This window comes from Pituophis catenifer, unplaced genomic scaffold (assembly GCF_029215685.1).
Source record: "Pituophis catenifer annectens isolate HBS135680 unplaced genomic scaffold, rPitCat1.0.hap2 SCAF_7, whole genome shotgun sequence".
Lineage (NCBI taxonomy): Eukaryota > Metazoa > Chordata > Lepidosauria > Squamata > Colubridae > Pituophis > Pituophis catenifer.
Genome location: NW_027256887.1, coordinates 35,377,097 through 35,401,862, shown reverse-complemented (window position 1 = coordinate 35,401,862; position 24,766 = coordinate 35,377,097). Strand labels below are relative to the sequence as shown.

General features: G+C 44.6%; 1 protein-coding gene across 1 annotated transcript in view; it reads left to right on the top strand.

Moving 5' to 3' along the window:
• CNTN1 (contactin 1) overlaps positions 1–24,766 on the top strand; it is a 372,977-nt gene that overhangs the window by 153,992 nt on the left and 194,219 nt on the right. Inside the window, exons 2-4 of the mRNA XM_070947941.1 lie at positions 2,531–2,646; positions 5,954–5,986; positions 13,713–13,751. Of these exons, the coding sequence (XP_070804042.1) occupies positions 2,586–2,646; positions 5,954–5,986; positions 13,713–13,751 (133 nt within the window). The 5' untranslated portion in view covers positions 2,531–2,585. The remainder of the gene's footprint in view (positions 1–2,530; positions 2,647–5,953; positions 5,987–13,712; positions 13,752–24,766) is intronic.

The window sequence follows — 24,766 nt, the reverse complement described above, 5'->3', positions numbered from 1 at the left end:
TTGGAGTTCAGGTTGCAGAATCAAACATGAAATTGTTTCAAAATAATTATGAGGTGTTGTGGCGAGAGGTTCAGAAAGACATGGAGACTTGGAAAAAGCTGCAACTGTCTTTACTTGGAAGAATAGCAGCAGTTAAGATGAACATTTTGCCAAAATTTCTGTTTTTGTTTCAAATGATTCCGGTGCTTAAAAGTGATAAACAACTGAAAGTTTGGCAGTCTGGTGTGAATAAGTTTGTCTGGAACGAGAAGAAGCCGAGAGTGAAATTGAAAATTATGCAAGATGTTCCAGAAAGAGGAGGCCTTAAACTCCCAAACCTACAGTTATATTATGATGCAGCAGCTCTAACTTTAACAAGTGATTGGTTTGGAAGTAAAAAGACTGGAATACTGAATGCAGAAAGTTTTGATCTTGAATTTGGATGGCATGCTTATTTATTTTATGACGACAAAGCAGATAAAGTATTTAAAAGTCATATACTTAGAGAATCTTTGATGAGAGTTTGGAAGAAGCACCGACTCAAATGGGATTACAAAATACCGTTATGGCTGGATCTTGGTCATACTATGTGGAATACAAATATAATGTCACTCGGGGGGTTTTTATATAAAGAGGTTCTTTTTACAGATGCGGGCAGATGGCAGCTGAAGACATTACAGACACTGTTGGATGAAGGAATTAATTTAACTTGGCTACAATATAATCAACTACAATTGAGATGGAAAGAGGACCAAAAAACTGGTATTATGTTGCATGAGGAAGAATTGGTTAGACATATAAGAGAGAAAGGTCCAATGCATATTAAAAGGCTTTATAATGTTTTGCTAGAAAGGGATTCAGAAACTGAATTAGTTAAAGATTGTATGATTAAGTGGGCACAAAATTTTGAAGAACCAGTGATGTTGGAAACATGGGAAAAAATTTGGGTTCAGAATGTTAAATTTACACAGTCGCAGAACCTGAGGGAAAATTTTTATAAAATGTTTTATAGATGGCATTTAGATCCCAAAAAGTTGTCATGTATCTACCCTAATGTTCAGCCAAAATGTTGGAGATGCGAATGTTTGGATGCTACGTATTATCATGTTTGGTGGACCTGTAGGAAAGTTAAGGCTTTTTGGATAAAAATTTGGTGGGTCATGCAGAATGTCTTGAAGAAAAAAATTCAATTTTCTCCACAATTGTTTTTATTGGGTATAGTTAAGGGTTTTACACGGGGTGAAATAAAACTAATATTGTATATGATAACAGCAGCAAGATTGCTGATAGGTAAATATTGGAAGAATGAAGCTTTGCCTACTATCGAGGAATGGACTTTGAAGATGGCTAGTTTTGCAGAGATGGCGAAGATTTCAGCGTATTTAAAAGATGGTTCACAAGAGACTTATGAATGGGAATGGAAAAGGTGGATAGAATATGTTCAGAACAAATACCAAACTAGAAAGTATCAAATAGCTTTTATTTGAAAATAATGTATTAGAAATATTTTAATGTAAAGAGATAAAGAGGAAAAATTATATAGGGGGAGGGATGGGTTCAGGTTTATATATTAGTGTTATTAGTTATGAGTATGTAATAGGGAAGTCTGGGGGGGGAGGGTTAGGGAGGGTTAGGGAGGATGGGAAGTTTGGGGAGGGAGGTGGGGGGATGAAAAAAGGGGTGAAAATGTAATTGTAAAACTTTTGCAATAAAAAAAAAAAAAAAGAGAACTGTGCCTTTTTGATGATCTGAGGCCCTCTTTGTTTCCTTCCTCCCGGCATCATTGGGCAAGAAGGTTTCTTCTTCCACAATTGGACGATGGTTAAAGGCGTGCATCAGCAAAGCATACGCAATCCGGAACAAACCTCTACTGGGCAGGATTTTGGCCCACTCAACGAGAAGCGATTACATAAAAATAATTAGGGTTCCTATTCCTGAGAAGTAACTTTGCTTCATTTCAACTTCATAAATTTTCTTTTAACCAAAACTACAATTACAGTACAATTATGAAGAACTATAAAAATATTATAATTTATAAAAATAAAACAAAAATTTACACCGCAATTGTATGTTATGCATAATTTTGATTATACTGGTCTAATTAAGTGGATAATTCATTTTGTAATCATTTAAGAATTTGAAACATTAATTATTTTAATTAGTGAATGTACAATCCAGTATTAAAGGGTAGGATAGTTCAAATCATTTAAAGTAATTACTAACAAATTATTCGTTTAGAAAATCAAAATAACTCATTCAAAGAGGTGGCAATTGGGCAATGTGGAGTTCATTCTTAATCTCTGGAATTTGAAATTTATATTATACCTGAAATAATATTGTTAACAGTTAATATTGATAGTTTCTGATTATCTTAAATTATAAATAATACTAAAATTAATAAGTATATGTCATTCAGATCTTAATTCATAAACAGTGTGGCATGTATCCTGTTCTATGGATACTAATCAGGTATGCCACAGATTTTGAAATAATGCCAGGAGATGCTCAGAAACAAAATCATTTATTTCTCTCTTTTTGTCTTTATATATAGCTGAATTCCATTATTTGAAGTGCAGACATTCTTGGGAATCAACATTCCTGTGAACATGAAGTTGAGGGCTTCAACCAATTATTTTGTTGCCCTTTTTCCATTTTTTTATCTGGCGGGTAAGATATATTCTAATTTTTATCAATAATAGCTATTATTTTAACTTATTTTAATAGGGCTGGAATCATCCTTGTGACCTACTTTCAAGTAAATGTGCAAAGAATTAAAAAGAAAGGCTATAATCCTGTATCACAATGTTTTGAATATTAATACATAAATGAATCCATTAGATTCAACAGTATTCAACTTAATCTCCTTTACAGAATTGTTCAAATAAAGTTAGAGAAAGAGAATGAATTCAGCCTTGAAGTTTTAATACATAGTAAAAAATACTGTGTTTCCCTGAAAATATGATCTACCACGAAAACAAGTTGTAGTCCAATTTTCACGCTTCCACCTAATATAAGCCCTACCCCAAAAAATAAACCCTAATGAAGGGGGTGGCCAGCACAGGAGGCGACCCTTCCCTTCCTCAGTCATCTCATGAAGGCTTGGCCTCTTAATCATTGTCCTGTGGATCAGCTGAGCCAGCGAGGGCTTGGAACTACCTCTCATTCTGTCTCTCTGAGTGCCTGGAGGTGTTTCTGGCGCACACTTGCAAGCCCTGCCCCTGCCCACGGTGCCAGGCAACCTCACAGCTGAGGGCCCCTTTCTTCAGCAGCTCACCTTGTGGCTCTGGGGCAGGTGGTGACCATGGTTTGTTCTCCACCAGGCCTGGAGTTCAAGTCTTGCTCAGACTGCTGCTATGATGAGGCAGAAGGCCATACAGCACATCGGAATCGTCTCCCCCCTGCCTCTGCCCGGCTTCTAGGCCTGTTGCACTTGTTGCTGCTGGCCTCGTGAGGGCTCTTCACCCTCCTGGCTGTGCTGCTCTCAGCAGCCCTGTTGGGCTGCTCCTGCCTGGCATGGAGCAACTTGGCCCATATCTATGACTCCAGAGCACCTCTTCTGCTGCCAGCCTGCCAGGGCCCCCTTTGCCAGTGGTCACACTGCCCTGTGCGAGCACCATGGCGGCCCTGCAATAGGATGGAGGAGGGAGGGGGAGATTGCCCCTTCCTCCTTTGCAACCCAAAACCCCATCTTCCCTGGCCACCAAGCCCCCAGCCTGCACTCTCTCGCTGTAGCAAGATGAGCAAATCAATTTACCTGCAGAGGCCTCCCAGTACTATGCTCTGCCGCAGCTTTGAAGCAAACCTTCACTTTCCCTGTGCAGGATTGCAAGGCTGGAGGCTCTGAAGCCATGGAGGGAGCATTTTTGGTATGTGCATCTGTGCAGAGCTCCCCAAGGAAAGGAGGATTGGCAGGAAAATCCCCCTCCACACTCACAGATCACTGTCTGAAAGAGTTTTCTTCACCCTGCCCGCTTCCTATCTTTCTCCCTCTCCCGCATCTCAAGCAAAATCAAACCATGATGAACAAGGTGGCCAACAAGATGCAAGAAGAGCCTGCACTTCTGCTTGCCTGCTCCCCATACTTACCTAAGCCAGATCCTCTCCTCTCTGCTCATCAGCCCTGCCAGCACTGTACAGATGCACATCAAAAAATGCTCTTTCTGCATCTTCGGCACAAGGAAAGGATGATCAGCAGGAAAATGGGGGGGGGGGGGGGTGATTTCCTGCTGATCCTCCTTGATCCTCCTTTCCTTGGGGAGCCCTGTTCATGGTGAAATAGTGGTGAATTGGCTTGTGAGGTATTCCTAAAGCCTCAGCAGGATGGGAGGGTCGCTTGGGTAGTAGGGTGAGAAAATGGGGTTGATACGTGAGTTGTTGGTACAGGTCAAGCTTGGCATTTCACCTTCCTGTCTTTTGCGAACTTTTGGCTGCACACAAGGAAACAGATGCAACAGAGACCCTGGCTTGTTTCTTTTCCCCAAACTTTGCCAGAAATTGAGCCTTGGTGGCGCAGCGGACTAAACTACTGTTAAAGTAGCACTTAGCTACCAGCTGCCTGCAATTACTGCGAGTTCAATTATCACCAGGCTCAAGGTTGACTCAGCCTTCCATCCTTCCGAGGTAGGTAAAATGAGGACCCGGTTTGTGGGGGCAATAAACTGACTTTGTATAAAATAGAACACCACTTGGGGGCCCCAAAAAAGCCCTACTAAGCAGGTATATACAAAAGTATGAAGGCTATTGCTTAATGCATTGTAAGCCACCCTGAGTCTCCGGAGAAGGGCGGCATATAAATCGAACTAATCAATCAATCAATCAATCAATCAATCAATCAATAAATAAATAAATAAATAAATAAATAAATAAATAAATAAGTCTTTGCGAGGCTTGTGCTGGTGCAGCCACTCGCAGCAGGACGCTGCAAGGCTTGTTGCACCATTGTATGTGTGAGCAGTGGCACCACCGTGAGGTTCATCACAGCGATGCCGCCACTTGCGAAGACCCATTTCTGATGAAGTTTGTGGGAGAGAAACAAGCCAGGGTCTCTGCTGCAACTGCTTTCCTTGGGTGCAGCCAAAAGTTCACAAAAGGCAGGAAGGTGAAATGCCAAGCTTGACCCATACCAACACCTTGTGTATTAACCCCACTTTCTCAGCCTACTACCCAAGCAACCTTCCCCTCTTGCTGAGGTTTTAGGAATACCTTCCAAGTGAATTCACCCACCATTTCACCACGAACCACCCTGCTCCCGACTGAGGACAAAGCTAAAGCAGGAAGAAGCTGCAGCTGTGGCTCCAACCACGTCTGTTTGCTGACCTCGAGCATGCTCAGTGAGCACCAGCAGTGCCTGTTGTGGCAGCAGAGGCCAGAGCCAAAGCATTGTTTTCAGCTTCTCTTGGATGGTGAGCTGCCCTGAAAGGTAGGGGGGGGGAAATTAAGACATCCCCTGAAAATAAGCCCTAGCGCTTATTTCAGAGGTCAAAAGAAAATAAGACCGGGTCTTATTTTTGGGAAAACATGGTAGTTAAGAGTCAAATTCAACTACTAGAAACCAACATATTAATTATTTGTAATCTTATCCTTATGTGATATATCCTTTCTCCCACTAGATAAGTTTATTTTGTTTTAGTTTAACATAGTCAGCATTTTGTTCTCCAGACAGGATTTGTAGGAACAAAATGTGAACTTGGATACTACGTCTCGTGTTGAAATTCAGAAATCATTCAGTCTGAAGCCTCAAGCCTTAATTAGCAGTTTTATCGTTTCCATTAATTATTTATTAAAACATTTTAATTGACTTGATTTTTTAAAAAAGTCACTTAAGAAGCCTTTCTCTTCCTCATTTCCTTTTCGTTCCATCTCCTGAACTATTCCTAGCAAGTTTTAAAATAGTCAGGAGAGTGCTTCTATTTTTATATAAAAAAATGTAACTGCTTATTTAAAAAATTCTTTACTCTTCTTTTATTAAAAATAGGCCTGAAATACTCAACTGCTATTGGAAGTAATGGTAAGTAATGTAGCACTTAGAAATACCCACCTTTGCTTTTCTGTAGATTGATGCAAGCATAGATTTCCAAGGCATCTGAGGTTCAAACTTTGACAGATTTGTGCTGTTAATGATGATATGATATATGATATAAGTAAATGATAATGCTGATCATGCATCAAGCTAACCCATAATATAGTTATTGATTTTGGCTTTGTGTGTTTTATGAAATAGCCATTGTTGCTTGCAAGCCATGATTTATGGGTCAGAGAAATATCCAATCAATTATTGCTCAACTATTATTAAGAAACTTGTCCTGTGAAACCAGACTTTAAGAATTTGTAGCATTCTGACTCCAAATGTGCAATTAGCCTTTTTTAACAACATCAAAAAACAATCTGATATCCATGGAAGCTTTGGCATTTAAATACTACTTTTAGAAAGAGGGGTGTGTGTGTTTGATTATGTGCAAGGAAGAATCAGCATTCCATCTTCTCAAAGGTGTGATTTAGACAGTATTAAATATTTTTGGTGCCTACTGACTTGAGTATTTTTCGGAGTGTAAGACACACTTTTTTCCCTTCTAAAAGAGGCTGAAAATTTGGGTGTGTCTTACCCTCCAAATGTAGCTTTTTCAAAGCTTTTTTTCAGCCCTAACGAGGCGCTAGTGAGTGAAGCGATCTCTGTGCTAAGCTTTTTTTCAGTGAAGCAATCTTTCGTGCTTTGCCTGCTCCCTCAGACTCTCAGCTGTGAAGCTTTTTTTTAGCCCTAATGAGGCACAAGCAAGTGAAGAGATCTCCGTGGTTTGCCTGCTTTTTTCCAGTGCGCTGCTCCTATAATCCATGGATGGGTTATTTCACGTGTGTTGCTAGGGACTGGGTGTAGATTTTTTTCCTTCCTTTGATTGACCATTCCTTCTCTGCTCTGCCTACGTCAGTCTTTTTCACTCAGTTACTGAGGAGACTAGTGTTTTTCGCTTGCTCTGCCTTTAGCTTTGAATTTAGTTGGATTGATCAGCTAGATTTCCTTATTTTAGTTTTTTGTTTTCCTGTTTGTCACTGAGGAGCTGCTACGCTATTGTTTGTGGATTTGTAAGCTGCCAGGGTGCGGTAACGAGCTTGGGGCTCCAGGCTGTTCTGCGCCTCCCTCATCATTCACGGGGGCAGCGGTCCGGATTCTGACCCGGCTGGGCGGATCCACGACATTGATTCAGCCACTGGCGGGTGTGCTGGTTTCCCGGTCCGCCGGCACAACTGCCACCACCTCAGCTCTGTTTTGTGTTTGGTAGCTCCGGAGTCACTGCCCAGTTTCCGCGGCACACTCTGAGGTCCAGGATAGCTTCAAGGCACTGAGGAAGTCAGTTGATGTTGCGCCAATTTCTGCTGCTTCGTGAGCCATTGAGGAAGGTAGCGAGTGGTTTCCTACCGCGACTGCCATTTTCTCATCCCGTCAGTGACTGGCGGCCGCCATTTTGGGACCAGCAGCAGACTTCAGTGGATGTGACAAGAGGAAGAAAAGTCTCAGTTTCGGGACTTTGCATAATTTCATCCACTATAGCGAAGCAGTGCCTTTTGGCTAGTGATTGAGCCTGCACTTCAATTTCCTGGATTGTGGCTGGAATCTCAGCGCTGGGAGAGCGTGTTCTTTCGCGCTGCACCACTAAGACTCTCAGGTTTGATTATTGTACTTGGGGCCCTGCACTCAGCGTCTGCACCCAGGACTTGGTGTGAGACTGAAGTGGTCGTAACTTTGGGGGTTCCATAGTCCCATTTCACTGATGTGTTCTCCTGGACCCTGTTTACTTGACTTGATTAGATTCCAGCTCTATTTCTCTCTATTGGCATATATATATATACTTTTCTATAGATATATTATATTGTCATGACTGACTCCTCCCTGTCTTCAGATTTGGAGCAGGAAGTTAGCCCCCCCAGAGTTCATAAGCCTCGCCAGGCAGTTCCAAAAGGAACCAAAACTAAGACTAGAAGCAAGGTTGCCAAGTCACAGCTGGCATCTTCAAGGGGCACTTCTGCTCAGGACAAGGACGCCCTAAAGCGTCACAAGGAGTTGGAGAGACAGTACGACAAGGCCAGGCATACAGCCCAGTCTACACCTCACAGAGCCCCTGCCACTGAGGCTGTTCCATCTGCTCAGCCTCATTTGGATGCAGTGCCTCAACATCTGCCAACTGAAATTCCCTGTTGTTCTTCAGGGGGATTTGGAGGCCAGAATACTTCTGCTCTGGGTCTGTCAAAAGGAGTTTCTCTTTCCTTGCCTGATGTTTCTGCTGCAACCTTTGTTGAGCCACCAGCGGTTCAAAGGCGCATCCCAGAGGCCACCTTTACCCCAACAGCTGTGGGGCTCCACTCTGGGGTCCCTAGTAACCAGTTAGACCTTCACTCCATGCTATTTGACACTCTAGCCAAAATCTTGGCAGCCGGTATTCAACAAGGGGTAGGGAACCTTTGTCAGACTGTTAACCCTCAGCCCCAGGCACAGGGGCATTTGACCGACAGGCCTATTGCTTCAGCTCATCGTGAGTCTATTTCTAGTGAGGAGTCTGAGCAAGGAGATGACTACCCAGAGGAGATTGAGTTTTCGGAGGATGAAGGGCTAATGCCAGATAAACTAGTGTTCACAGGTCTTTTTCGCTCTTCAGTTTTCAAATCCTTGCTGCACAAGGCTAAGGTTACTACTAAGTTTGGTGTGATGGACACCACGCCTGAAAGTACTCAGCCGGCCTCTGCCCCACATGACGCCTTGTTTCAAGTGTCTAACCCCAACAAGGAGGTAATCCCTTGTCCTCTACTGTTCTCTGAGGTAGTTCAGAGTGCATGGGGCCAAACTGGTTCACTAACCGCCCCAAGTGGACTAGACAAGAAACTCTATTGTTCTGCTCCAGAGCTGGAGAAGCTTTTGACCTTACCGACTGTAGATGCTCCAGTGGCGAGTCTTTCCTCATCTTCGATCATTTCTACTGACATCATTGATGGCCTCAAATCCGAGGACAGGAAGCCTGAGCTGGCCTTCAGGAAGACTCATCAAGCTGCCACTTGGGCGATTAAGGCCACCACTTCCACTTCGTTCTTCAACAGAGCATCTCTCATTTGGTTGCACCAACTGCAGGAGAGGCTTCCACCTGACGAAACTAGGCTCCATCAGGACATTAATAAATTGGTGGCAGCTACAAAGTATTCCACAGACGCATCTTTGAATGCCGCAAAATTTGCCTCTCGTGCCCTTGCTTCTGCTGTTACATCTCACAGACGTTTCTAGCTCCATAATTGAAGGCGGATATGAAGGCTAAGTGGAAGCTCGTCTCGGCACCTTACAAGGCCCCTACCCTATTTGGTGCAGCTCTTGATCCTCTCTTAGTGGAGGACAAAGATAAGCGAAAGGTGCTCCCCTCTTCATATCGGAGGCCTGAGCACAGATATGTTCCCTATTCACAGAGGCAGCCCTTTCGATCCTTCTCCGGACCCAGTGGGTCCTATTCTCAACATACTTACTCCCAGGGAGCAGACTGTACTTCCGATAGGCAGTCCTTTTGAGATCGAGGTAGATACCAAGCCCCAGCTAAACGACCATTTCGAGGAGCTGGCTACAGATCCGTTAGGAGGGGCAAGTGATTCGTGGCTGTCGGGTCCCATTGGTGGTTGTCTCCAGCAATTTCACCGACAATGGGAAGTGTCAACGTCCGATGCCTGGGTTCTTCGCACAGTGGCTCATGGCCTCTGCCTGGAATTTCACTCCAGTCCTCCCAGTCACTTCCTACGCTGTCCAGTTTCCCTTCTTCTGGCAAAGAGACGACTGATGGAGATCGAAATTCGACACCTGTTATTCATCAGAGCCATTGAGCCGGTGCCCAGAGAACAGGAGAGGACCGGGTTCTACTCCACATTGTTCCTAGTGTTCCTAGTGTCCAAAACCTGGGGGTTTGGAGGGAGATTTTGAACCTCAAGCATCTAAACCAGTTCATTCTCTATCGCAGGTTCAAGATGCAGTCCCTCAGATCGATTCTGGCATGCGTTCAGGAGGGAGATCTCTTACAATCGGTGGATCTCAGAGAAGCATACTTACATGTGCCAATTCACCCGGCTTATCGCAAGTACCTTTGGTTCAAATATGCAAACAATCACTTTCAGTATTGTGCCATGCCGTTCGGTCTTTCCTCTGCCCCCAGAACCTTTACCAAACTGGTGGCAGCGGTAGCTGCGACTGTCAGGGTTCTTCCAGTATGCATTCTCTGCTATCTGGATGATATTCTTGTCCTATCGTCCTCTCCTCTGCAGGCAGCGTGGGACATTGAGTCGGTGATCAATGTATTCCAACAGCATGGTTTTTCCATCAACCTGCAGAAAAGTAATCTGATTCCTACCACTCGTATTCTACACCTCGGGGCAGTGATCGATTCAGTTAAAGGTCAAGTGTTCCTATCTCCCAACCGGATTCTCAGCATCAAGGACTTGGTGGCGCAGGTGAGGGCCCAAAGGTCGGTTCCCCTGCTACTGTTTTCACAACTTCTTGGGAAGATGGTATTGTGTATAGCCATCGTTCCCTGGGCACGCAGACACACTCGCCCCTTGCAGTGGTTCCTGCTGCCATTCCAAAGATCGGGACGCGGCAATTCCAGGACTCAGGTTACGTTGTCACCTCGAGTTCACTTGTCTCTCACATGGTGGATATCGCCTGTTCTTCTGAAAGGGTGCATGTTCCTGGAACCCGAACGTCTGGTGTTGACATCAGATGCGAGTCTTCATGGATGGGGAGCACATCTTCTCGAGCAATTGACTCAGGGGCAATGGTCCCCGGAGGAACGGACAAACAGCATCAATTGGCTGGAGTTGCGAGCTGTTCGTCTGGCCCTCCATCATTTTTGCCCAAAATTGGAAGGACAGCATTTGCTGATCTTCACAGACAATATGACCACAAAAGTTCATGTCATTCGGGAGGGGGGCACTCGATCCAAACCCCTAATGATCGATGCGGAGAAACTGCTGAGCTGGGCGGAATGTCACACTCTGTCAATCAAGGCAGACCACATTTCTGGCCTTTCCAACGTTCGTGCGGGTTGGCTGAACAGGGAAAGACTCGTTCCAGCGGAATGGCAGCTTCATCCGCACATCTTTCTGGAGTTGTCACAGAGGTCGACCATCCTCTAGTAGGCCTGTTTGCCAGCCCTCAAAATGCTCAGCTTCCAAGGTTCTACTCGCGATTTCCAAGCGCAGAGGCAGAGGGATGCAACGCTTTTCGCTGCCCGTGGCCATTCGGGCTTCTTTACGCCTTTCCTCCCATCCCTCTCATCCCGAGGGTTATTCAGAAGCTGCTGTCCTAACATGCGGAGCTTCTACTAGTAGCTCCACATTGGTGAGTCTTTCTGTCTCCCCAGCCTGGACAATTCCTCAGCACAAGGTCTCTGTCAGCCAGGGGGTCATCACCCACCCAGAGCCCCAGTGGCTCCAGTTGACCGTCTGACACTTGAGAGGGTCCTGCTGAGGAAAGATCGACTATCTGACAAGGTGATCCAGACCATCCAGTCTTCCAGGTGTCCATCGACAATGCGTATTTGTGAGGCCTTGTGGAGATCATTCTGTGCCTCGTGTTCAAAGCAGCATGTCGACCCGACATCGGCTTCAATCCCAGATGTCCTTGACTTCCTACAGGTGGGGTTGGATAAAGGTCTAGCCCCAACTACCTTGAGGCGCCAGGTAGCGACTCTAGCTACGGTTTTAACCTGTGATCCACACTGCACGCTTTCTCAAAACCCGAGAATTCAGGGTTTTCTTCAAGGAGCTGCCAACATCTGTCCTCCGGTTGTCCATCAATACCCATCGTGGGATCTGTCCTTGGTTCTCCAAATGCCCTGTTTGAGCCTTTAGGCTTCATCAGTCTAAAATTTCTGACTTTCAAGCTCACCTTCCTGCTAGCCATAACGTCCGCCAGGAGGATTTTGGAGCTCGCTACCTTGTCCATCCGCAAAGACCTCTGCATATTTCATTCCAACAGAGTGGTGATGAGGTTGGACCCTTCGTTTCTGCCCAAGGTGAACTCATGGTTTCACCGGGCCCAGGAGCTCATCTTGCCAGACTTCTGCCCGGCCCCGCAACATCCACATGAGGAGCATTGGCATACCTTGGACGTATGAAGGGCCCTTCGCTGATACATCAGGCGTACAGTTTCCTTTCGCCGGTCGGAGGCTCTCTTAGTCTCTTTTCACCCATCTTCTATGGGCAGGAAAGTCTCTTCTTCCACTGTGGGCAGATGGATTAAAGCCTGCATCTCCACAGCATACGAGCTCAAGGCCAGATCTGTACTTGGTAGGATCTTCGCCCATTCCACTCGCAACGCTGCTACTATGGTTGCTTGGCTACCCAGGCTTCCATCAGTGACATTTGTTGGGCAACCACCTGGTTCTCGGTTTCTCCATTTATCCGTCATTACAAGATTGACAGTTACGCCTCGGCTGAGACTTCATTTGGTCGGAGGATACTACAGCAGGTTCACTCCACCCTGGACCCGGGGAGCAGTCAGCCTCCCTCCCAAGAGAAGTGAGCGTGGGTATATCCCATCCATGGATTGTAGAAGCAGCGCACTGGAAAACGGACATTGTCTTACCTAAATGTCCCTTTTCTGGGCACTGTGACTACAATCCATACCCTCCCATTTTGGCTTCCTGCTCTTGTCTGGGTGGGTTGCCTTGTTTTGTTTTCTTTTTGTGTGCTTACCTTGTCTCGTAGACTCTTGGATGCCTGCACCTTCATGACAAAAGGCTGACGTAGGCAGAGCAGAGGAGGCGTGGTCAATCAAAGGAAGGAAAAAAATCTACACTCAGTCCCTAACAACACACATGAAATAAACCATCCATGGATTGTAGTCGCAGCGCCCAGAAAAGGGACGTTCAGGTAAGACAAAGTCCGTTCTCATTGCTTCTCTCTCCAAAGATCAGTTGTGCTATAGAAGTTGTTTTTTATCCCTAAGCAGGGGATAAAAAATAGCAAACTAATGTGTTGAAGCTGACCATACTAAGATGCTAGCCAGATGAATACCTGGTAGGCAGATTTTTTTTTTCCTATTTTCCTCCCCCAAAACTAAGCTGTGTCTTATACTCCGGTGCATCTTATACTCCAAAAAATATGGTAAATACATTTTAGATTTTTTTACCTGAAACATTTAACTTTGTTTCAATTAGGTCTTCCAAGTTTAAGAAAGAAACACTCAAATGAAATATAAATGCTCAAAAGATGGATGAACATCTTTTGATACAGGAAGTAATATTTAAGATATGCCAAACTATCAGAGTTGAATGTGTATTATTAATCATGTCATTACTGTCCTATTGCTGTTATATCAAGAATAAATTTTGGTTCAGTTTCCTTTATCAATAAACAATTTGGTAAAATACACTACTGTAACATCTATTCTGATTAAAGTTACTATTTAATATGCAGGATATTAAAATTAATATATCAACTGTTCTGTATTTTTTTGTGTGAGCAATTCTTTGCTTTTTGCTTTTCTCTTTTCATTGAACCCCAGATTTGTTTCAAATGTCTCGTACAACCCAGGTCAAGTACTATTTGATGCATCCCTGGCAATAAAATAATATTAAAGTGATTTCTCTGTAAAGTAATAATCTTTGGTATGTCTTACACTAGCAGTGACATTTTTAACTCAGTAGTAGCTGCTCATGGGTTGGGGGACTCACTGAAAAAATAATGTTTTCTTTTTCTATTCCAATATTTAAAAGTTCGTGACATGATACATGGAATCACAGTTCACGTACGAGGTAAGTTGAGCTCTTCTATTCTCATGGTAAGATTGGATAATTCAGTGAATGATTTTATATCTTTAAACAAAAAACCTTAAAAATTACTAGTCTTGTTTTCAATTTAACAGGCAATAGTATATTTAATGGACAAGTTTTGCAATTTAAACTGTGAATATAAAATAATTACTGCTTGTGAGCCCCAATGATTCTCAAAGTAATTTACATGTAATAAAACAGCAGTTGAAAGAAAATAGTTTTAATAATATTTAAACAATTTTAAAAACAAAGGAAAAAATTAAAGCTATATGAGACTTATTTTGATATCTTATCAGACAACTAGGTTACTTACCTAAGTAATTTCTATTTTGTTTGGTAGTTTCTCTTTAGCATCTTAGCATGCATTTCCCACTGGAAATTCAATAAATTAAAACAGAGGCCTTTTGCATGGAAAAATATATGCTTTGTTTTATAAATTAAATACTTGCCATCATTTTGAAGGACTGTAAACTTGAGCTGAGTAGATGTGAGACATGACAACTAAAAAGTCTCTGCTGTTCACTAATAATCATTTATAGTCCTATATTTGTCTCAAATCTGGGAATGCAAAATGAATGCAGGGCTTGTTAACAGAGAACATGATTTAAGAAGATAGTAAGCTAGATATACTAGAAGAAAAATAGTCAAAAATATTGAAAAAAGAATGTTAAGGTTCATTTTATATTTTGCAATTCTATAAAAAGAAAGAGTCCACTCCTGCAACTGGCATCTACTTTTACTGATTTTCCCAAGTGGCACTTTAGAGAAAGAATCATGAAACTAAACCACTTTTCAATCATATGTTCCTGACACCATATATTGTGACATTTCATCTTTTGGATTGTAGTTTTATCCTGGTAGAGAAAATAATGTAACACATTGCTTATTTCTTTTATTTAAAAAAATAATAATTTAAAGTACAGACTGCCTGACTAAATAACTGGGTGATTTGCAATTTTTTAAAAAACCTATCGTACAAAGAATACAATTGAGCAGAAGAGCAAAAATACCATAACAAAAGCAAAGCAGACCACACTACACTGAAACAAAACAAATCATTGCAATCACCCTGTTCTCAAGATCTAGGAGAACGCTGGTTATTCTCTAAAGTTTCTAAAGAAAAACTTTAGAAACAATGAAAAATAGATTCATGCTTTTTTTTTACTTTGATTAAATCATAACTGCATGTTATGGCAGGAGCCCAGCTGCATTTGCTTTTTCCTCATGCTGAATTGAATGATGTCTTGAAAACTGACCAAATTTAATAATGTTTCTATCATTATATATTGAACAAATATTATTGAAACTTTAATAACAACTTCAATTTATTTATTTATTTATTTATTTATTGGCTGCCCATCTTACCATAAGGTAACTCTGGGTTGCTTACAGTTACATAAAATCTAAAACATAAAAAGTTAAAAACAAACATTAAAACCAAGAACATATGAGAATGGTGGGGGTGGAGTGGTGGGGAGGTGGGATCTTTTATTAATTAACCATCTCCATTCCACTGATTCCCCATTGAAGTGCCAAGCCAACTGCCATAGCCATGTCCTTAAGCTCTTACAAAAAGATAGGAGGGTTGGGGACAACCTCACATCAGGGGGCAAGATGTTTCAGAGGACAGGAACAACAGCAGTATTTTTGCCCTAAACATTAATATATATATATTCATATATATATATATATATATATATAACATATATGTCCATTTTATCCTAATATAATTATATCTGCTCTCAGTAGTAACTATGATGACACTTGGAAAGGTTAATACATACTGATTCTTTGTTTGGTTATGTTTTTTTACCACAATCTTCTGAAACATGAGAATATTGCTTTTAGTTACAATTAGTTTAGGAGCATATATTTGGCTACATTTTGAAAGTTGATGAACTAATAAAATGGTCCTTTAATTCCAATGAATTATAATTCTGATTAATTAGAAATTGAACATCTTTACTTTTTAAATTAAAACTGAAATTGTTCTGTTTTTTTTAGATTACACCGAAATATAGGTTGTAATCCATTCTAAGGTCAGATCACGTTTATCATACAAACAGGAAATAATGTGTGTATGTTTACCAATTATGTTGTTTAGCCCACCAGACAACTGACTGTTCCATAGAAATCCTGCCAGGGGCTAAACTGCCTAAGCCCAAATTTTACTTAATGACTTCTAGAGAACTGGAGGAATTACAGTCCTTTATAGACAATTATTTGAAATGTTGGTTCATCCACCTGGCCCAACCCAGGGTAGCTGTCCTGGTCCTGTTCTGGGAAAGAAAAGGACAGGTCCCTCGTTTATGTGTGGACTATAGAGTGGTGCATGTGTAAAATGAACGACATGTTAGCAGCCCATCTGGCAAAAGGGAAGATCTTTACTAAACTGGATTTGCAGGAAGCCTATTACCAAGTTCGAATTAAAGAGGGGAATGGATGGAAAACCACTTTTAAATGCCCTTTGGGGGGATTTCAATTCAGAGTTCTCCCTTTGGGACTACACCCCCCCTGTCTTTATGCAGCTAATAAATGAGGTACTGCATGAGCATTTATATAAAGGGGTTTTGGTACCTGGATGACATACAGATCTATACTGAAACTATGGCAGGACATGTCCCAAAGGTGCTTTTTCAAGAGGCAACTGGGTTTTCTGGTTTTTTCTTTGAAAATGTTTTGCTTCTCAAAAAGCACCTTTGGGACAACCATGACCTGGATGACTGAGAATCTCCATAGACATTATGCCAGAACATGTAAAATTGATTAGGGCAGTCCTTAAAAACTGCACAGCTATATACTAAGCAAGTTCCACCAAACTAAAATCTACTGCCTGGCTTACTGCATCACCCATGAGGGGATAGAGATGGATCTCGAGAAGGTCAGGGCTGTGCTAGAGTAGGCTCCACCCTGCACCAGGAAGCAACTGCAAAGTTTCTTGGACGTTGGGAACTTTTACCACCAATTTATCTCATTATTTGCCCAAATTGCCCTCCCTATCACCAACCTGTTAAAAACAAATGGAGAGGGGAAGCCCAAACCCAGCCAGCCACTGAAATGGACAAAGGAAAGGCAAGACGTATATAAGAAATTCAAACACCTGTTTGCAGCTGAGCCAGTGCTGAAACAGCCTGACCCTAATGCCTCATTTATCATTCAGGCAGATGCTAGTGATGTGGCTGTGGGGGCAGTTTTCTTACAAAGAAACAACCAGGGTGTCCTATGTGTGTACACATCCAAAAAACACATTGGCACTGAGTGTCGGTGGGCAGTTTGGGAAAAAGAGGCTTACACAGTGTGCTGGGCACTTCTATCTTGGAGGCACTTCCTGTAAGAGAGCAAAATACCCTTTGAGGTGTGGACTGACCATAAAAATTTAGAAGCCCTGAAAATACCCCAAAGTTGTCACCCAAGCAAGTCTGATGAGCTCAGTACTTTAATTGATTCAAGTGCATCCTCTGATACCTCCCAGGGGAAAGATTTTTTTAGTGGATGTGCTATCCAGAATGCCTCAATACAACATTTCCAAGCTGGAGGTACTTAGACTTGTCATCCCATCCCACCAGCTTGTGACACCAGTAACCATCCGAGCACAGGCAAAGGTGAAATTCCAAATAGGTGAAGAGACCTAGAGGGAAGCACTAGAGGGAAACAAATGGTTCCAAACCCACAAAATGAATGTACAATACAGAGTGGTCTAGCCTGGGTAGGAACCAAACTATATGTCCCCAAAAGCCAGAAATTGCTGATATTGGAGAAAAGGCGTGACTCAAAAATTGCAGGGCATTTTGGATTTGTAAAGACTTTATCCTAATTAAGTGGTAGGTTTGATGGCCATCACTTAAAAAGGACATTCAGAGTTATGTGGCCAGTTACCCAGTATGTGCCTCAGCAAAGTGACAGCAAGGGAAAACACCAGGACTCCTTCAGCCGATAGCAGAGCCTAGTGCCCCATGGAAATCTCCATGGACTGCATAGTGGAAAGTTTAGGGAATATCATGCTCTCGGTGATCACTGACTTGTTTTCTAAGCAGGTACATTTTGTGCCCTGCCAAAATATTCCTTCTGCCCACACTCTGGTTAAGCTGTTCATTCAACATATCTATAGACTGCACAATGCTTCGCAATGAATGATCTCTGATCACAGAGTGTAATTCACTTCAAAGTTTTGGTAGGAGTTTCTAAAACTCCTTGGAATGTCCCAGGGGCTTAGTTCCAGTAATCATCCAGAAATGAATGGGGACTGTGAACATTAGAATGTGGTCCTGGAACAATACCTCAGATGTTACATCAAGCCTTCCCTGGACCCAGCAGTGTTGGCTAACTACCGTCCAGTCTCCAACCTTCGCTTCGTTGCGAAGGTTGTTGAGAGTGTGGTAGCGCGACAGCTTCCTCAGTACTTGGATGAATCGGCTTATCTAGATCCGTTCCAGTCGGGCTTCAGGCCTGGATACAGCACGGAAACAGCATTGGTCGCATTGGTAGATGATCTCTGGAGGGCCCGGGACAGGGGTTGCTCCTCTATCCTGGTCCTATTAGACCTCTCAGCAGCTTTTGATACCATCGACCATGGTATCATGCTGCACCGGTTGGAAGAGTTAGGGGTGGGGGGCACCGTGTTGCGGTGGTTCTCCTCCTTTCTCTCTGATCGGTCGCAGTCTGTGTTGACAGGGGGGCAGAGGTCGACCCCGAGGCCCCTTGTATGTGGGGTGCCGCAGGGGTCGGTTCTCTCACCCCTTCTGTTCAACATTTATGTGAAGCCGCTGGGTGAGATCATCCATGGTTTTGGGGTGAAGTATCATCAGTATGCTGATGATACTCAGCTATACATCTCCACCCCGGACCACCCCAATGATGCCCTTAAAGTGATGTCCCAGTGCCTGGAGGCTGTACGCATCTGGATGGGGAGGAACAGACTCAGGCTCAACCCATCCAAGACCGAGTGGCTGTGGTTTCCGACGTCCCGATATAGTCAGTTGGTGCCATCACTGACTATTGGGGATGAGTCATTGCCCCCCACGGAGAGGGTTCGCAACTTAGGCGTCCTCTTGGACTCACGGCTGTCTTTAGAAGAACACTTGACGGCTGTGGCCGGGAGGTCTTTTTATCAGGTTCGCCTGATTCGCCAGTTGCGTCCCTTTCTGGATCGGGACTCGTTAAAAACGGTCACTCATGCCCTCGTCACTTCACGCCTGGACTACTGTAATGCTCTCTACATGGGGCTCCCCTTGAGGAGCACCCGGAGGCTCCAGCTGGTCCAGAATGCGGCCGCGCGGGTAGTTATGGGAGCAGCATGGCGCTCCCATGTGGCTCCCCTCCTGCGCGAGCTGCACTGGCTCCCTGTGGTCTTCCGGGTGCGCTTCAAGGTCTTAGTTACCACCTTTAGAGCGCTCCATGGCTTAGGACCGGGGTACTTACGAGACCGCCTTCTGCCACCAATAGCCTCTCACCGCCCAGTACGCTCCCATAGAGAGGGGCTTCTCAGGGTGCCGTCAGCCAAACAATGTCGACTGGCGGCCCCCAGGGGGAGAGCCTTTTCTGTGAGGGCACCCACCATCTGGAACGAGCTCCCCCCAGAGATACAGAAGATTCCGGATCTGCGCACTTTCCGCCGTGCCCTCAAAACATTCCTGTTTCAGCAGGCCGGCCTGGCCTAACTTTCCCTTTATATTGCTTTTTGATTTTATTTTAAACTGGGATGTCTTGAATTATCTAGGACCAGAATGTTTAGTATATTTTAATTGGTTTTTTTATTATTAACGTTTGTATTACATGTATTTTTATCGTTCGCTGTTCACCGCCCTGAGTCCCTTAGGAATAGGGCGGTATATAAATTTAATAAATAAATAAATAAATAAATAAATAAATTACCAGCAGGACAATTGGACAGACCTTCTCCCATTTGCTGAGATGGTTTACAACTTCGTACATAGCAGCACTAGGTTTCACCCCATTTAAAGTGACTACAGGACAAGACTTTGTGTGCATGCCTGAATTGCCCCTAGCCACCCCTCCTATCACATCACTGAAGGATTGAGTTACTCAGTTACAAAATACCTGGCCAGTGATTAGAAAGTCACTGGAGAAAGAAAAAGTTACAAAACACAAGCCAATAAAAAGCAAATAAAGGCCAAAGATTTTAAAGTAGGGGACCATGTTTACCTGTCTACAAAATACCTGCTATCCAGGCAACCTTCCAAAAAGCTGGGACCAAAGCATGTTGGTGTCAAGATTGAACCACTTTACTTCTTTCACACCTTAATGCTTTTCAATTTGCCAATGAAGTGTGGGGAGGGAAGGGGAAAATGGAATGTGGAGAATGTATGCAGAGATTGTGAGAACATGGAAGCCATCAAGGTCACCATTGCAGCACCATTTTAACTCAACACAGCCTACTGGGATACTGCCGAGAGAGCTGTAACATAACAGATCATGTCCAGAGCGGACTGAAAAGCTGATGTCACAGTGAAGCCTGGATCGCTCCCTACTCAGGAGGCACCAGCAGTTGCCCAAGTCGATGTTGGGGTGCAAACAGTGGTGACCCAATCCAAAGTGAGAGCGGAGAAGATGGAGCAGCCACTGGTATGTGAGGAAGAAATTGTGGCTGTATCCATTTGCCCTGACCTGAAGACAAGATGGCCGAGCAGAGTGGGGAAGGCAGCTAGTTGGAGTTCCCCTTAGTCCCACCTGGAGTGACTCAAGTGAGCAAATGGAAGGCCTGGAGGGCTACAGATTGGAAAAAACCAGGGGAGTGGAAATTCTTAACCGCATGCCATAACCCATCTGTGGAGCAACTGCATGAAAGATTTGTCAGAATGGAAATGTGGGGAGCAGTGTCGATGAACCAGTCAGTCCCAGGAGAGGGGTTGAGACAGGCCAAGTGTCGGCAGGCCCATCTCCCTCTCCACCCCAATGGTTGAGACTAGGAAGTGAGGTCCAAGGAACTGGGGCTCCCTCAGTAAGAGCTGTAGTCCCTCCTACATCTGAGGGACATGCCCAGGGAATCTCTGCAGCGGCAGGAGCCCAGGCTCAAGCAAGCCCATAGAGGGGGGCTGCCACCGGGCTACATGCTAGTTTAGGATGATCAGGAGCCCCACCTCTAAAAGCTATGTTTGATGGATGGCCAGAGCCAGGTGTGGCATTATCTGGAGTGGTATGGGGGAATGTACCCAGACGAAGTTGCCCACGTGAATGCCATCACTTCGAACCTAGAGGATGAGGCAGCAGACTAGGTGATGTACCTCCACAATGAAGGAGCACTAGAGTTGGGGAATGTGGATTCTGTCCTGGACGAACTTCAAGCCACATTTGGAAATTTTGGATAGGGCCATTGAGCGGAATTTGGGACTGTACCAAAACTACCTGCCCCAAGGAATTCCAGACAACCTCGGGGCATGGTACCAGCTGGTGACCACAGTGGAGCTAGACCTGTTGGAGTACTGGCAACATGCAGTGCATGAGGATCTCCCCTGATGAGGCAGGAGAGATGCCTACCAACATGCAGGGGATCAAGGCCCCTCATGCCACCCCTAGGGAGAACCGTGGTGCCTGCCTGGAGCCTGCTTCTGATATGGAAAAGAGGGCCATTGAGCAGCCAACTGCCCACAACCCATGTCAGCAGCGAGGGGTCTAGGCCAGCTGAAGGCCAAGATGGTGCTGAGAAAGGGAAAGGAGAAGACGTGTGTGGTGCAGCAGGTCATGGAGGTCTTTTCTCTCTCTAGTGGAGGGGAGGGAACTTCAACCCCCAGCAAGCCCAACCTGGGCTTCTACAAGAGTGACAGCGAAGGGGAGGATGATCCAATGGTAAGTGGAACCATCACCCCTTTGACTACCTGGGTGGAGATGCTAGTGCCTCATTCAGGGGCGACAGGGGTCTTCAGGGCCCTGGTAGACTTAGGTTGCACTCGCTGGTTAGTCTGTGAACTGTGGAAAAGGTGAGACTTTAAAATTTGAGGCAACCTATGAAATTTGAACAAATTGATAGCTCCCTTACTGGGGGGACTGCCAGCTACAAGGCTAACCAAGTCAGTAATCCTGAGATCAAGGAGCTATGAGGAAACAATATGATTCTGAAAATGGCAGAGACTATGATATTGGTGGCTGAAGAAGTGGAACCCAGTATTTGATTGGAAAGACAACTGGCACTGGAAGAATAGAGCAGCAGATTGCAATGCATGGAGTGACATGCAAAAGTAGTGAAACCCTGCTGGTGGGGAGGGGAAAGATAGAGCCCGTCAATTCATTAACTGAGGGTGGCCAACAGGGACCTCTCATCCCAAAGGAATACAAGGACCTAGCTGAAGCCTTCAGCAAGCAGGAATCAGATGCACTCCCTCCCCATCACCTCACTGACTGTGCCATTGAGATACTGCCAGGGGCCAAATTACCCAAACCAAAGATGTACTCAATGACCCCAAGAGAGATAGAGGATCTCAGAAACTTCATGAATAAAACCTACCTAGGGGCTTCATCCAACCAACAAAATCTAGCATGGCAGCCCTAGTGCTCTTAAAAGAAAAGAAAGATGGGCCTTTGGGATTATGAGTGGATTTTCTTGGGGTAGTGGTGTCTGTGTGGAAAACCTCCCTCCCCCTTACGAAGGATATGCTGGGATGCCTGGCCAAGAGGGAAGGGTGTTCACCAAGCTGGAGTTGAGAGAAGCATATTACTGAGTAAGAATAAAAGAGGGCAATGAGTGGAAAACCACTTTCAATTGTACCTTATGGTATTTCTAGTTTTGAGTGATGCCTTTCAGGCTGCAGGGAGCACCCACGATGTTCAAGCAACTAATCAATGAAGTATTACATGAGCATCTCTATAAGGGAGTGCTGGTGTATCTGTACCACATCCTCATTTATTGAGACAATGGAAGACCACATGAAGTTAGTGCGGGAGGTGCTAAGAAAACAATTGAAATCTAAGCTCTGTGCTAAACTATCTAAGTGCAATTTCCACAAAACCAGTTTGGACTACTTGGGGTACCACATGTCCAGTAAGAAGTTGGAAATGGAAGTGTGAAAGCCATTCTAGAGTGGGAAGTCCCCTCCCCTGGACGAGAAAGCAACTGCAGAGCTTCTTGGCCTTTGCCAAATTCTATCGCCAATTCATCCCCTCGTTCGCACAGATAGGCCTGTCTATCAACAAACTGTTAAAAATGGGTGGAGGGCAGGGGTGAAATTCTCCTGGTTTGGACCGGATCGCCAGATCCGGTAGCGATGGAGGCAGGTGGTTCGGAGAACCGGTAGCAAAAATCCCTGCCCCCTCCCCCCATGCCCAGTTGAGCTGAGCTGCACAATCATCAGAGGCTTTTTTTTTTACTTTTAAAAGCATTTTTTCTACAACCTCTTCAGTGGAAAAAATGCTTTTAAAAGTAAAAACCTTTTTTTCTTTTAAATGCCTCTGACGATCCAAGCTGAGTTGCCTGATCAGCAGAGGCTTTTTAAAAAACTCAGCTTGGCTCCTCAGAGGCATTTAAAAGAAAAATAGGGTTTTTAAAAAAGCCTCTGCCGATCAGGCAACTCTGGGATCGTCAGAGCCTTTTGAAAGCAGAGCCTCTTCACTGAAGAGGTTGTAGAAAAAATGGTTTTAAAAGTAAAAAAAAAAAAATGGCTACGCCGACCCAGTCACATTACCACCCCCTCTAAGCCATGCCCACAGAACCGGTAGTAACAAATTTTAGATTTCACCACTGGTGGAGGGGGAGTGAAACCCAAACCAAGCCAGCTGCTCACTTGGACTATGGAATGCTAAATGGCTTTTGGAAAGCTTAAATGGCTTTTTGCGGCAGAGCCAATCTTTAAGCACCTGAACCCAGAAGAGCCATTTGTAATACAAGCTGATGCAAGTGATGTCGTGGTGAGGGCCGTTTTGCTCACAAAAAATGTGAAGGGGACACTGTAACTCTGCGCCTATACCTCCTGTAAGCTGACCAACACCAAAAGATGTTGTGCGGTATGAGAAAAGGAAACATATGCCATTCGATGGGCATTGCTGACTTGGAGGCAATTCCTAGAAGGCAGTAAGATTCTGTTCGAAGTGTGGACTGACCAAAAGAACTTAGAAGCCTTGAGAACTCCAAGGAAGTTATTCCTAAGCATGTGCAATGGTCTCAGTACTTTAATGAGTTCAATTTCACCCTTCGATATTTGCCAGGGGGAAAAAAATTCTTTGCTAATGCACTCTCCTGGATGCCCCAATACAAAAGCACCTGAGAGGAAATAGTCAATTCCATCATTTCCTCCAGGCAGCTGGCAGCGCAGGTCTCAGTGAGAGTGATGGCAGTTAGCTACCGTGTTTTCCCGAAAATAAGACAAGGTCTTATTTTCTTTTGAACCCCGAAATAAGAGTTTGGCTTTATTATCAGGGGGTCTTATTATTTTGGGGGTGCAGGAGGCCCCAGGGTGGGCCTGCACACTCAGAGCCAGGAGTCTGGCAGAGAGAGGCCCCCTTCGCATGCAGCCATCAAGCCCCTCCCATCCCGCAGGTGTGTGTGTAGAGTGCGAGAGGCTTGAAGGCACCAAGCCACAACAGTGCCTGTCCCCACCCCCTGCTCACGTGCCTCCCAGGCCTCACCACGTTGATGTGGCGAAGCCAGTGAGCACCAGGTTCTTGAGATGCTCCTAGCCAATGCTGCCGGCACCCACCAGCAGCACCCACACGGAAGCCACTGCCTGGGCCACCTCTCCCTGCAGGGTCCAGCTCCAACTCCAGCTGTCACCATAGAGTGGGAAGCACACTCCCAGAGTGGCCACTGCCCTGGCTGGGGTTTGGAAGCCGCAGAGGCAGAGTTTGGGGGAGAGAAAGAAAGACTTCTGCTGCTTCTGCTGCTTTCCTTGCATGCAGCCAAAAGCATAAGCAGCAGAAGTCTTTCTTTCTCTCCCCCAAACTCTGCCTCTGCAGCTTCCAAATTCCAGCCAGGGCAGCAGCCACTCTCAGAGTGTGCTTCCTAGTCTATGGTGATGGTCGCCAGAGGCTTCCCCTTCTCCCCTGCTCCTCCT